The sequence below is a fragment of the Doryrhamphus excisus genome, chromosome 14 (genome assembly GCF_030265055.1).
Source record: "Doryrhamphus excisus isolate RoL2022-K1 chromosome 14, RoL_Dexc_1.0, whole genome shotgun sequence".
Lineage (NCBI taxonomy): Eukaryota > Metazoa > Chordata > Actinopteri > Syngnathiformes > Syngnathidae > Doryrhamphus > Doryrhamphus excisus.
The window spans coordinates 19902176-19917457 of NC_080479.1; the positions used below are offsets into that span (position 1 = coordinate 19902176).

The 15282-nt window shown below is 41.7% G+C and overlaps 1 protein-coding gene across 3 annotated transcripts; it reads right to left on the reverse strand.

The window, feature by feature from the left end:
• Positions 1-320: 320 nt before the first annotated feature.
• LOC131101421 (protein NDRG1-like) lies at positions 321-14065 on the reverse strand. 3 transcript variants are annotated; one of them, XM_058046550.1, is made up of 16 exons: positions 13920-14065; positions 11477-11551; positions 10234-10269; positions 6730-6835; positions 6507-6627; positions 4985-5047; positions 4836-4896; positions 4184-4270; positions 4018-4074; positions 3848-3951; positions 3719-3775; positions 2968-3019; positions 2824-2871; positions 2491-2526; positions 1495-1546; positions 321-1409 (listed from the first exon to the last, which is right to left on the reverse strand). In XM_058046550.1, the coding sequence occupies exons 2-16, from the start codon at positions 11531-11533 to the stop codon at positions 1162-1164; spliced, it is 1185 nt and encodes a 394-aa protein (XP_057902533.1). In that variant the 5' UTR covers positions 11534-11551; positions 13920-14065; the 3' UTR covers positions 321-1161. The 3 variants fall into 3 exon arrangements, with proteins under 3 accessions (XP_057902533.1, XP_057902534.1, XP_057902535.1); XM_058046551.1 differs by having other exon boundaries at positions 11477-11554; positions 13920-14062; XM_058046552.1 differs by lacking the exons at positions 10234-10269; positions 11477-11551; positions 13920-14065 and adding an exon at positions 8626-10205.
• Between the last annotated feature and the right edge of the window lie 1217 nt (positions 14066-15282).

A 15282-nucleotide genomic window follows, 5' to 3' on the forward strand; every position in this document is an offset into this window, starting at 1 on the left:
TATAATAAAATATAACATTATGTTTTATTAATTTTATTTAATATTAATCATGCATTGATATTTAATTAATTACATTCAAATGACTTATTTTTTAAATGTATTTTTACAGTTGTATTTTTATTTCATTGTGTTAGCTATTTTAGCCTATCGTTGCCGATTTCTTTTCCTGCTTCTCGTAGCTCTCTTTGCTGATTGGTTGGCAGGGGTCACGTGGTCCCTGTGGTCCGGTGTGAGTGGTAAATTTAAACATGAAAAGCGGAAGTGTGTCACACGGCACCTTCCTGTGGAGGTATTTAAAAGACGACACAGCCAGCTGTGGGTGAGTTACAAGTTATTTTTTTTTAATGTTTTCTTTCCTTAATAAATACAAACCGTTATGCCATTTGAATGCCAGCATCTTTACAAAGCCGCGTTGTCGGCAAACGTGGCCGTAGTGCAAGTGGGAAAGGAGAGAGGAGAGAGGAGAGAGGAGAGGACGTCAGCTAGGAAGTACCACGGCCGTCCTCGTGTTAGTCATAGCGGTAATAGAATGGCGATAGTTGGCGACTGTTGGCGACTGTTGACGTCGACTCACGCAGTCAACAACCACGGCACCGCTTTGTTCCGTTGTGCTTGATTGCATAGAAAAGGAAATCATATAAAAAGAGTTTACATGGTTTTGTCTGGAGGCGTTAATAAAGCTTTTAAGTTTAGAGAGCGTTTTTTTTCCACGATTGGTCACAAAGCGTTAAAAGAGTCATTGAAATGTTGGAAAAGAACCGAAAAATGTCCACCGGCAACCACAGCTTCCATGGAACCATCTAATGGAACTTTATCGGCGGCACACACAAATAAAAATGTCCCTTATGTTAGACAGCATCTATCGCAGAACGTCAAAGAAACAAATGTTGACAGCGAGAGAACACTCGAAAGTGGGATAAATGTGACAAAGCCACCGGGTTGGTAAAAAAGGGACGGGGAGGAAGGAAGGGCCGCTCTGTCGCCCCCTAGCGTCGCTGTGTCGCCACTACCTACACCATCACAAGCCCCGAGTGTACCCGAGTACTTTAAGCCTCCTCATCCAAGTTTAAAAAGTCAAAAAAAAAAAAAAAACATCGGATCCGTGCCAGAAGCACACACCGACAAAAAAAGGGGGCGGGGTGGGATTCGGGGGCACCCGCCTTAGCAGGACACCTCGGGGACCTTGGGGCCGGCCTGGTCGACGCCGCCGTCCGTGGAGCCGGCCGTGTGGGAGCGCCCTCGCTGGTGCTCGGCCGTGTGCGAGCGCGAGCGGCTGCCCTCGTTGGTGTGCGAGCGCGAGCGGCTGCCCTCGGTGGTGTGGGAGCGCGAGCGGGGGCCGTCGAATGACGTCACGCTGGAGCCAGAGGCCGTGCGGGAGCGCACGAGGCGGGTCATGCTGGCGGAGGGCACTGGTGGAAGGAGAGCGTGATGGTATCCACATGGCCACAAGGGGGCAGCAGAAAGAAGCACTTGGGGGAAAAGAGCAGTACTCACTGTATCCCATTCCCTGAATGAAGTATTTGAATGCCTCGGTCAGCTTGGCTGGCTGCACGGGAGAAAATAAATACATGAATATTCAATATTCATGATACACTTATTATAGCTACAATTGATTATTCATATAATTATTGATATAATCCGTTTGTCTTTGCGGCTTTTGTTCTACTATTTACTATTATTGTTATTAAATGTATACTAGCACTAGTAAGGTTGTTATAAAAAAATATTAACTGTACATATTACTATATTAACTATACATAAACATACACAACTGTCAATATAATAAAAGCGGTGCGTAAATTGTGCAAAATCACACACATTCATGTCTTGAAAATGACTATTGGTGAAAAATCTGCTTTAAAATTATTTGAATATAATTTATTTTAGATGGAAATATACAATCAATATCTTCTGTAATTTTTTTCCTGATCTTTTATCTCAAAGGAGGTATTTTTTTCTTTAAAAAAATAACAATAACAATCATCTAGTGTTAGTATTTAATACATTATGTATATACAGTCTGTTATTAATAAGCTGTTGTCGAGGAAAGTGCTTTAATTTATGAAAAATTATTTCAATTGATTGTTATTTTATGTTTTGATTTGCTTTTCAAGAAATATCCGTATTATAAATTTTCAATTGAGTTTTCCTAATAGATGCACAATTAAAATTGCATTTTTCTCCAATTTGTTCATGCAAAATCTGCCGTCTCAAAGCAGACCTTTTGTTTCTTTACAGATAAAGTTTTTCATAGCTTCAAAAAAAAAGTTTGACACTTGACTAGCTAAAAATAACTGCCTTCATCGTCTGACACGTAGTACCCCGCTCGGCCACAGGAGGTCGCCAAACCCCAACAGACAGACATGATAAAGCACGACCGACAGTCGCGGTCAAAAGTTTGAAGACATGTTTTCATAAAATACGATGTAAAAGTGTTTTCAAACTTTTGAGTGTAGCTGAAAATGTCATTCATCTTCTTCCTGTACTCACCTGGTCAATCTGGGGCATGCCCCCACAGTCGGCCATCTGTGGGGAAACAAAGTTTGATAAAGTGTAGAAAGACATGTTAATGATTCAAAGAGGGTAATAAAGGAGCATTAACAAGAGTGACGCTTGTTCATGTGTGCGACCGCGCGCCATTGAACGCCCCGCCATGCTGAACCACCCGCTTAACCGCCGCCCCGTGACCCCTAAGTAGGTCAGACGCGGCAGATTGCGCAGCGGCGCTGGTTAATGTGTCACCCTGTCTTTCCATCACGACAACACAACCACCTGGAGGGGGAGGAGGGGGAGGGGAGGGGGGGGGAGGAGCTTAGGCCTCACCTTGAGCAGCGTGGCTTTTGTGGGGTCCAGTTTGGTGTTGCACTCCACCTGCCGGGGCGCCAAAGAAACGCTTCATTAGGCACAATTAGACCACAATGCTCACTTCTGTCATTTCCTATTGTCAGTGAAAGCGGCACCACTCACCACGGCGTCCACGGCGGGAGAGGTGTCACCGACCACCAGCAGGCAATGGCACCTGGGGTCAAAGGTGAAGGTTCACAATGTTATCCTTACCTAATAATATGGGGTGCTAGTTTCTTTCTTTTTCTTTTTTTTAATAAAAATATGGTGAAATATTAAAAAAAAATTTGATTAGATACAAATTATTTTCTATGGTTTTTTAAAAGTAAATATTTTTGAGTGCATTTTTTTTAATCCTTGTTTATATTTGGATATATTTTGGATAAAAGATTAAACTTAAAATGTGTCAAAGTTCAACAGTTGAAACCAATTCATAATACAATATTTATCATCAACTTTAAAAAGTAACACTCGCCCCGCCCTTTCTCTAACCCACAAATTCTGCCTAGCAACAAGAGGAAAATGTGCCATGACTAGTATAACATTTTTTTAAATTAAGTTAAATTTTATTGTATTTTTTATTATTTTTTTTAACCCCGTTTCTATTTTTTTACTCAATGACAGATGAAATTAAAAATGTAGCGTAACATTTATAAACAAGTTTAGAAAAGTACGACTCTCACTACCCTTTCTCTGCCCCACAAATTCTGCCTAGCAACAAGAGGAAAATGTGACATGAATAGTATGTATTTTTTCTTTCGATGGTAAAGCATTAAAAAATGAAATGATTTTCTATGGTTTATTTTTTTTACTAAATATATCCAAGTGAAATACCACCTGCCTACATTTTTTTTAAAATAACGGTTTGACGTACTTGAGGGTTCTGTTGTTGCTTCCTGGCACGGGCCGCTCGATTTCCAGGTCCCTCCGACTTTAAAGACACAGAAAAGGCAATTTATTGAATATCCAGAATTCCCAGGGCCTGCAAAGGCACCGGGCCGACCTCTCGTAGGCCTTGATGAAGAGCTGCAGGTTGAAGTGGTTCATGTCCTTCAAGACGTGGTGGCGGAACGTGGCCACCATGTCCTGGTTGTGGTTGATCTCTTCCTGCCGCGACAATTAGCACGGTTAGCGCTAAAACAAAACATTAGTTTTCCAAAACAAAACACCAACCTTTCCAAAGAGGTGGCTGATGACCAGGTCGGGAAGGTCGTGGGTCAAACCGCTGAGCTGGAATCACAGTTTGGGGACGCTTTGTCACAAAAATGTCGATAAAAGTGGCTCCAAATTTGTGACTGGTGCTGTGTATTTATATATATGGGGGGGGGGGGGGTTATACCTTGTGGGCAGCCCAGTCCATCCAGCCCTCGGCACAGGGGTTGATGTTGATGAGCACCAGACCTTCCACCATTTGCGGGAAATCAAGCTAGGACACAACACACAACCCCGATGACATGACGTTACATTTTTATGGACAGGGCAGTCGGGCATCGTCTCCATTCTCATTATCACCATACAGCTTTGTGCTATTTATAGCCTCATTAAAGCAGTTGACACCGGGGGCAACTCTGGCACTGCCCCATCAAGTCCAACAGATGGCGCTATAGTGAAAAAAAATAATACAGCCATTTTATTGCTTCTAAATTGCCTAATAATCCTTGTAGTCAAGTTTTTTTTGGGGGGGGGAGGGGGGATTAATCTTAATTAATCGTGCCAACTCTCCCTGTCCTTTCTTTGCTTCATGTACCACACACAAATTCTGTCGGCGTGCTTTTTTCCCCATTTTGTTTGCCGTCTTTTCCCTGTCCCCATTTGTATGATTCCTAGCGGGGGGTCCCGCAGCGTTGGGGAAAAGAAAAAGGAGTCGTGTCACTAAAATCGTCAAAAAAAAGTAGGAAAATCCTGGTTGGTAATCCTCCGTTGATTGCAAGTAAATGATTATTAAGCCTGACTGACGGAGGGAGGGAGGGGGGGGGCGGGGGTTGGCTTACAGCGAATTTGGTCAGCATGAAGGCTCCGGCTCCCATTCCTAATCCAATAACGCTCTTCAGCCTGCCGCACACAAACAGACACGGGAGCTGTTAGAACAACAACGTTCCTCCAAAGGAGACCAGGCCGCTCCTCCTCCTCCTCCTCCTACCCAAAATGCTTGAGGACCAGCGCCAGCGTCTCGGAGAGCTCGTCCATGGACGGGTACTCGTATCTGGGGAGGGAGGCGGGAAATGAGCGCTTAATGACAGCTTCTTCTTCGGGTAATGCAATCATAAATATTATTACAAGCTTTTGTTTACATCTGATAAAATGTCAGAAATTCAGATTAAAATTGTTTAAATGGCATGAAATTAGTAAATGTATTATTTTATTTATGTATTTATTTTGTTTAAGTCATTTTAAATGTAACTTTTCATTTTATTCATTTAGAAATTAATTCCTAATTATTATTATTACTATTAATCTATATTAATTTTATGAAGACCTATTGTATTTATTTAATTAAAATTAGTTTAAATCTAATAAAATGTCATAAATTCAGATTAAAATTGTTTAAATAGCATGAAATTATTAAATGTATTGATTATTTTATTTATGTATTCATTTTAGTTAAGTCATTTTAAATGTAACTTTTCATTTTATTCATTTAGAAATAAATTCCTAATATTATTACTATTAATCTATATTATTTTATGAAGACATATTGTATTTATTTAATTAAAATTAGTTTAAATCTAATAAAATGTCATAAATTCAGATTAAAATTGTTTAAATAGCATGAAATTATTAAATGTATTGATTTTATTTATGTATTCATTTTAAGTCATTTTAAATGTAACTTTTCATTTTATTCATTTAGAAATGAATTCCTTATTATTATTATTACTATTAATCTATATTAATTTTATGAAGACCTATTGTATTTATTTAATTAAAATTAGTTTAAATCTAATAAAATGTCATAAATTCAGATTAAAATTGTTTAAATAGCATGAAATTATTAAATGTATTGATTATTTTATTTATGTATTCATTTTATTTAAGTCATTTTAAATGTAACTTTTCATTTTATTCATTTAGAAATGAATTCCTAATTATTATTATTACTACTATTAATCTATATAAATTTTATGAAGACATTTGTATTTATTTAATTAAAATTAATTATTCAATTTCTAAATGAGTGCTTGAAACATTTTTGTGCAGGTAAAGCCATAATTAATTACATTTAATTTAATGAGAAAAACAAATAAATTAATACATTGAAATGTAAAGCAATATTCATAATACTATTAATATTTTCATTTTAGAAATCCAAAATTATTTTGTTTTTAATGATATTTATTTTCTATATTTTAAAATGTGATGTATTTACTATTTGAAATGATTCTCTATTGTTCATTATTATTTATTTAAATTACTCATTTTGTTATGTTAATATTATGAAAATATTCCATTCCTAAATGAGCACTAATAATTACACAATGCCAAATGATAGCAACTAGCTAAGGTAGTCCCGTGATGCAGAAGGTCCCACTTGGACAAACAACAAATCAGGTCGCCTTAACGAACATCCACACTGATCTGGCTGCCAGGTCAAAGGTCACAGACACACGTGTGTGTGTGTGTGTGTGTGTGTGTGTGTGTGTGTGTGTGTGTGTGCGGCTCACCCAGTGGAAAAGGTGTTGGCTCCCTCATGCTGCCCGAGGGCGTCCACGTGACACACGGCAAAGTGATGCAGGATCTCGGCCATGTCCTCATGGCTGAAGAGCGAGTCCCAGCACGTTTTGTCTGGAGGAGGAGGAAGAGGACGAAGAGGAAGCGAGGGCGTGTTAGCCTCCCCATGATTGTCCCACAAAGGACAAATACAGGGAATAAGAGGGCGGGGCTTACGGTTCAGTCCGATGTCGTGGAAGGTGAGAATGACGGGGCGCTCCCCCTTGGGGACCCCCTTCATGGTGCAGTGGAGTCTTCCAAAAGGCGTCTCCACATCGTGCTCCTGCAGGGACACCAGCGGCAAACTTTTATACATTTCAGTGGTTGGCACGCGGGTCTCACAGCTAGGGGACCCGAGTTCGATTCCAACCTCGGTCATCTCTGTGTGGAGTTTGCATGCTAGGTTAATTAGCCACTCCAAATTGTCCATAGGTATGAATGTGAGTGTGAATGGTTGTTTGTCTATATGTACCCTGGGATTGGCTGGGGACCAGTCCAGGGTGTACCCCGCCCCAAGACAGATGGCATAGTGGTAGAAAATGAATAAATGAATGAAATATGGACAATTTTTTAAAATGAAATCCAAATGATAAAGTCAAAATTTAAAAAAAAACAGAACCAACTCCTAGCTTGAGTAGCTTATCTGCTATTTGTAGCTAGCGCTCTTAACCAAAGCAAAACCAGAATCATCAGTACGGATTTTCCAGACATGCTAATTTTCCCGTTCCCTGCGCATGAAAACACCAAACAGGACGTCCATGTTTTTTAAGTCGCCACAACTAACGGCGATAAATAGCCGCGCCAATTAGCAGGTGTGGAAACGAACCGTTAATTCCACTTCCTTGCTCGTTAAAACGTCGGCCATTAGGACTGTAACCCGCGTCAATCTAGACCAGGGGTGGGCAAACTACGGCCCGGGGGCCACATGCGGCCCACTAAGCGTTTGAATCCGACCCGCCAGTTGCTTTCTATAGTAATGGTCATGGTTTAATTTCATTTGAACATGCATCAGATTACAATTGAATGCATCACATAATCAGTTCCCAGTTCCACATGTCCAAAAGGAGTAGGAAGAAGCAAAGCTTATTAAATCCTACCCCTCCATCTGGTACTTTTACAATCAGTAACTCTTACATTTGTTCACTTCCTGCTTTCCATAATACAGTTTAAGGTTTTTTTTTTGTTTTTTTTTTTAAATAATGTACCTCGTCCCGAAGTACGAGGTGATGTGACCCTACAATGACATAATAATTTGATCACTTCCTGCTTTCCATAATACAGTTTAAGGTTTTTTTTTGTTTTTTTTTTTAAATAATGTACCTCGTACCGAAGTACGAGGTGATGTGACCCTACAATGACATAATAATTTGTTCACTTCCTGCTTTCCATAATACAGTTTAAGGTTTTTTTTGTTTTTTTTTAAATAATGTACCTCGTACCGAAGTACGAGGTGATGTGACCCTACAATGACATAATAATTTGATCACTTCCTGCTTTCCATAATACAGTTTAAGGTTTTTTTTTTTTTTTTTTTTTTAATAATGTACCACGTACCGAAGTACGAGGTGATATGACCCTACAATGACATAATAATTTGATCACTTCCTGCTTTCCTAATATGGTTTAAGGTTTTTTTTTGTTTGTTTTTTTGTTTGTCACGTACCGAAGTACGAGGTGATATGACCATACCATGACATAATGGGTACCATAGTAACTGTCAATATAGTGATTTATTGTATTTATTAGTGATTATTTCGCAAACATCAACTGCTTCTAATTATTTCAAATTTTGACATACAACAGCTGGCAACATAAGTCAAGTCGGATGTATGATTCAGAAAAAAAAAAAACTGTAAAATTAAATTTCGTAATTTGCTGTGGTCTGATAGTGACAGCTGATAGTATGACACTTTTACAGATAAAATTAGACTAATATTAATAATAATTCAATGCGGACTGTCAGAATTATAAGCGTAAAATAGTGCGTATTTACAATTTTGTTAACTCAAAGCGGCACCCGCGAGTCAAAAAGTTTGCCCACCCCTGATCTAGACCAAGAGACGACAGACTCACAGCAACTTCAATCTCCGTCACGATCATCTCCACGTCAGAATCCTCCAGAACCATGACTGCAGTAGCGGCCGGGTACCAAAAAACTGTATCGTAAACCTGCGAGGGTCCGCAACGCTGCCGATGTCGATGCTGCTGGTGGAGGAGGAGCGCGTCTGAGCGCCTTTATAGCTCTAAGCCTAAGCCCAAGACCTCCCATGGTGCCTTGCAGCCTGGTCAAAACAAGCTAATTCCAGATGGAGAGATCTCTAAATTGGATCAGCTTGGAGTGTCGGGATGAGGGTCTGTGGCGGGGCGGCGCTGGAGAAGTCCGCGTCATTCCTGTCATTCATATATTGTGAGCGGGTTTGACACCCCTGCGTTAAAATGGTGAACTACATGAACTTATGGATGAATTCTCTATCCAAACACTAGGGGGCAGTGGTTTCCTGAGAGGGAGCTACTACCACGCTTGTTGGCTAGCTGTTTAGTTTCCTGAATTTGAGCTTTTATGGAAACTGCAGGTAAAAAATGATGACGTCATCCATGTTTGGACCGGCCAATCACGCGTCAAAAAAAGACGGGGAGGTTTGGATTTTACACCCGTGAGACGACATTCCACAAGTCGTGTTTGTGTTTGCGCTTGACGGGCATGTCGCTATCGATGTGTGGCAAAGGTTCTTCTCCATTTTTTTTTTAGACTTGCTCGGCAACGGGGTGTGCCCCAGAGAAACACGCCAAGAGGAGTCTGTACACACAGGAAGTGTGTGTGTGTGTGTGTGTCATCATCGGCCCCGCCCGTGCCGCTCACACACTCACACACCTGCCCGCACGTAGGCGGCGGCGGCGGCCATGTTAATCCCTCTGTGTTTATGTTTGGCTGAGGACAACATGCTACTACGGCTGCATGGCTGAGGAGTGGTTAGCGTGCAAGCCACGCAGCTAGCAGACCCGAGTTCGATTCCATAATACCACACAGAGTAAACTTGGATCATGTTAGCAATATCACTGAGTCTTGCCCAAGCACGCTGCACGAGTGCTGCTGCTTTATTAAGAGATAAGATGAATTCCAACATGACACCATGGCGCCAAGATCGTGCTCTGCTTCACACCGTCACGGGAATTCAACTCTCCCCTCAGTGAACCGCTGCTCACCAGTACAGGCAGCACTCATGCACCATGCGCAAGTATCAATGATATTGATACTCGTGGTATATTTACACAATAACGGTTGTGTGTCGCTAGTAGTATCACACTGCTTCACACAGACTACTCTAAAGCATATCCGTGTTCTGTGGTATGGTCACATGACCAGATGGAACACGTGAGGCTCGTACTCCTTTTGTCAGACACCGGAGGACACGCAGCAGCAGCAGCAGGCAGACATAATTAGCCGACCCCCGATTAGATTTCCCTCCTAATGACATCACGGCGGACGGAGGCGGTCACGCTGACAGATGAGGTCGACGGCGACGACGAGACCGCTTGACACCACCAGGTGGCGCTAAAGCCGCCATGGCCGCCCATTAACTGGGTCGGGTGACAAAAGTCGCTCGGCCACGCGAGGTGAACGTAGCGTCAGGCTGGCTAATCAATGTCCAAAAAGTGAACGAGCGCTGACCTATGACCTACCTTGATAACCAGCTGCAGCACCGCCTCCCTCAGGCCCTGCAACGCACCCACACACACACACACACACACACACACACACACCATTATTACAACAACAGCAACACAATTAGCCAACTAATCCAATATCCGGCGGGCGGCGTCCCCCTAAATGATGCTGGACAACACCAGTGGGGACGTTTGGATCATTTTAATGACTGGACCACGTCTGCATGCTAAGCTAAGGCAGCTAAAAGGTCAACAATTGTATCAAACAAACATAATGTATTTTATGTGAACACCAAAAGAGGCTAAGCTACAATGCTAATGGAAAGGAAAGAATCAAGGACTATCATGACATGTTGAACATCACAGCCTATCATAGCAGCCAAAACACACCCACCTGGGTACCATGCAGATAAATATTCCCCCTGGTGGCTGTGGTCAGCAGAGCATTAGGTGGGTGGGAGGGAAGTGCTATGATCTTTATTATTTGACCATATTATATTATTTTATTGTATTGTATGCTACATTATTTCTATTTATGTCTATTTTCATAGATATTTTTACTTATATATTTGTTTTTAAACATTTTAATATATATTATATGTATATTATCTATGATCTAATATTGTAATTTTAGATATGTGTTCATATATTGTATTTTTATTTTAATTTTTCATGTAATACAAATACATATAGAATGCATTATTCATATATTTTCACTATTTTTTATTTTCCTTGATGGTTTAATGGGCGTGATTTCCATTATTATGGCATGCATTTTTTTTTTTACATGTACTACAGCAGGGGTGGGCAAATTACGACCCGGGGGCCACATGTGGCCCGCCAAGCGTTTGAATCTGGCCCGCCAGTTGCTTTCTAAGTATTTCAACTTTTAACAAACAAACTGGCAACATGACAAGTAGGGTGTCTTATTTAGTAAAAATAAATAAATAAACAAAACTGTCAAATGAAATGACATAGTTTGATATTTAAAGTGATAGTAAAGAGATAGCATAATACTTTTACAGATAAAATTAGACAAATAAATCAAGTAAAATTCTAAGTATAAAATATTGTGTTAAATATATGTTCTGCCCCCCCCCCCCGTAAAAATTTGTTAACTCAATGGGGTCCACAAGTCAAAATATTTGCCCACCCCTGTACTCCAATATATAGCCAGAGGCCCACTGGTAGGCTAACATCGCTAACATCGCTAACAAGGCTATCATTAGTCAGCTGATTGCATCATAATCTGACATACGGGCAGTTCCTTGTCCACCAGCAGATGTTTGGATTCAGCACCCTGGATGTCCTCCATGTCGGTGGTCTGCACAGCCTGCTGGGACAAATGGTTAGCTCGTTAGCGCTAGCAGAAGGAAACAACATGGTGGATGTTGATCACATAGTGTGTGTGTGTGTGTGTGTGTTGTGTTCACACATCGACTCTAAAAGACCAAAAGTCACGGAACATCAAACCCGCTTAGCACCAGCAAGGCTTTGTGGGTAATTTCCTCTTCTCGCTGACTCAACATGTTTGCTCCGCTCTGATTGGCTACCGTTGCTAGCTAGTAGTTGCATCATCAACACGTTTGCTGTTTATTAGGAGGAAAACTACTTTGTATCACGATGTTAGCTTACAAGTTAGCTTATTGTTTGGCTGCTTGTATACTTTTGCTACTTATGCTACGATGTTTTTGCCATTCTCGGCGTAAACGACTTTAGCGTGTTTAACGTGTTTGCTAGTTTTGCTATATCTGAGTCCAGAACCACTTGTTGTTTCGACAACGTCGCCTACTTGCGTGTACGCACACATGCTAGTTGTTTGCATGGACGATGTGTGCTACTTCACTGACACATCCGCGCTAGCTACTTGTCGTGGAAACGAGGCCCCGCCCTTAACCTTAGCCTAACCCTGACTCCAACCTGGACCTTTACCCTAATATTGTTTGTAGACCATTCACGTCCGACAACCTGACACTCTGGAAGCGAGGCTTCTTGCACAGGAAGTGGTAAATACTTTCAGCCACGATACGCCTTGAACACAACACTCGTACGCTCGTACGCGCACGCTTCACAGCCAGACCGGACTCATCCGGATCTGACAACAACGAGGAGTATCAAACAACACGTCCATTTTTTGGAAATGGTGGGGGGGGGGGGGGTTCTCAGCACTGCAGGATCTTTGTTGGAGGAAGAAGCAGCCCCCGTGTTGAGATTCCTCAGTCATGAGGCGAGGGAGGGAGGGAAGACAGGAGGGGAGGGGGACGCTTTTCGGCGACGCCCCGACCCCATTTGGGCGGGGCTTGATGCGTACAGTGTTAACCGGGGGTGAGGGTCAACCTGGGACTCCAAAAGGCTGACGAAGGATGGGAGGGACACCACGGGGGGGGGGTCTGTCGGTGCTGGTTGCTGGTCCTGGCAGTTTGGCGTCTCTGGCAACAAGAGACGCGCGTCAAACCGGTCCAACTGTGCTTGCGCTTCTCTTTCTGCCTTTTCTCTTTTCTCTTTTCTCCTCGGCGCTGGCACGAGTCCGACTTGTTATGCAATCATGGAGAGGAAACAGAAGGAGGGCGGGGATGGGTTCGGGTGGGAGGGGGGACAGCCGGGTCGGAATGGGCCCCAAAAACTGTTGCTTTGGATGAAATGAAAGCTAACATGATAGCACGGAATCCAGGCCGGGCCGGGCCGGGCTAACCTAACCCCGACTTTAAATCCACGCGCATCCATCTGCAGAAACAATGATTGCTTCCCTAATCTTTGGAACTCGCGTAATCGGTCAAATCCCCCCCCCCCCCCCCCCCCCATCCCTCCACCCCACCCGCTTGTGAAATATCAGCAGGCTAAGCTGGCACAGACCTACATTTCAACATATCACAATATACCGTAAACCATGACAGGGCCCTGAACGCACCGCCGCCACCAGCAGGATGCAGCAAACCACAAGTATGATGCTAAGTATGGGAATTGGACATGTTATGCAAGGATGGGGTCATGTGACATTATGTTGATCTTAAAACATACATACAAATACATAATATTGCATCATATTAAACGGATAAAGTGCACAAAAAATATGAATCTATACAAACTTTTGTTGTTTAGCATAATCATACTGTATTCCGATGAACACGCTGTATGTATAGTTAGTGTAGTTTGCGTACTCAATGCTATACATGCCTTATTTACTTCACCGCATGAAGGAATATGTATTCATCTGGAGTATATTTATACAAAAAATTATTCACACTTTTTGTTTCTGCTTTTAGATTATATTTTTCATGCTTTAATATCATAATAATTATTATTATACCAAAAATATCAAATTATTTTCAAAAGTCAATTCGATTTGTAATAAAGTAAAATAATATTTTGCATTTTTAGAATTTTTTTTATTCATCACTATCATTTTTATAATATTTTTTTCAACCAAATTCAATAAATTCCACAGGCCAATACAAACCCAAACGGCCTTGCAGCCCGTCTATGTCCCCCACACCACAGCTTAGGAACCCCTCTTCATACCTTAACACATGAATAATAACACCTGAGATTCATCTAACATGCACAACTTTTATTTTGCCCCCCCCCCCCTTGCATATTGCAATCTTGCAAGATTGCTGTGCACGTCCAAACACGTCGGGACCCAAAGTAAGCACTTCCTTAGTCACATGGGAGGGTGTTTAAGGTGGTAAAAATGCTCTTACCTGCAGATTACACAATCAGATTGTCCCGCGGTGATAAGGACGGCAACAAGTCCACAACAAAAGTTACTATTTTTTCTTTTCAGTTATTAAATATCATAGAAGTTTTGCACGCAAGGACGGCTGCCGTTTTGTTTACAACGTGGAGGCGGATGTATGAGGGAATTTTATAAAGCCTGGGGTGGCGATGGGGGGGGGGGGGGGTGGAGGAAAGGGGGCGGGAGGTCCCGCCCACTTTCCCCCGATTGGGCAACATCTGCTCCGGGAGTGATCGTGCAACATTGCGAGAAAAGACGACAAAGTCCAAGCCGCATTTAAGAATGCTCAGATGCGTCCTTTTAAGCGCTAAAAGTACATTAAGAGTGCAGCTGTGACACCCCCCCTCACCCCCCCACTCCTTCCCCAAAAGAGATCTCACCCAATGACACCGCAGTATTGAGGTGTGGCGTTCATGACCCCATCGGCAAAGTCGGAAATGACACCAACTCTTTGAACTGACCTTACTGATTGACTTTGTTAGCCTCAAATATTTATTTGATGCTTTATTCTCGCCTTAGTCTTCAGTCTGTGACAAAATTAAACTTAAAAAAATACATTAAAATGTCTTCAAGTTACATTTTTATTGATAAATTGATGCTTTTGCCCCTTTTCTGTCCTATAAAAGTAGTTAGAATGTTGTATTGTGGTGTTGCCATGCCCAAGTTTCACATCATGAGGTTTGTGTATTTGAAAGTGAGCCCTGAAAATATTTTGGAATGGCTCAAAATGCTTGGTTTGAAAGGGCGTGGTTAAACTGCCCCTTTGTGACATCACAGAGGGGGCAGACTTCCTTGTGCTTTGGTCTCCAGCTGCCAGTAGCTCCTAATTAGCTCCCCCAACGCTTTATTCATATATTATAACTCCTATACCAACTATATTAGGAAAATGGGGCTCGAAGCACTTTGGGACTCTGACCAATCACAGTGGAGTGGGTCTTCCCGGAGGCGGGCCGTGGGTGGAATAAATTAAAACAGACCGTTTGGGCTGGGGAAGCACAAATCCAAGGAAATAAATCTGGAATAGGTGCAGATTCTGGAAGAACTAGAAAGCTTTCTGTGCGGGTTATTGTGTGTCGCTGCTCTATAGGAGTCCACAACTCAATACAAAGGGTCCAAATAATCGGTTAATTAACGATCATGTAAGGTTTTACGCCCATAAATATAATTATAATTACTCATTATGTTTTTGAAATACACCAGTATGCAAAATCTGTTTGGTCATTTTTATTTATGTTTATATGCAAATGTTGGCTTTGAGTTGGCTTTGATTCGTTTGTGTTATGGTTCAATCATTTTTCAATACAAAAAAATTGTCTTTGATTGAAATC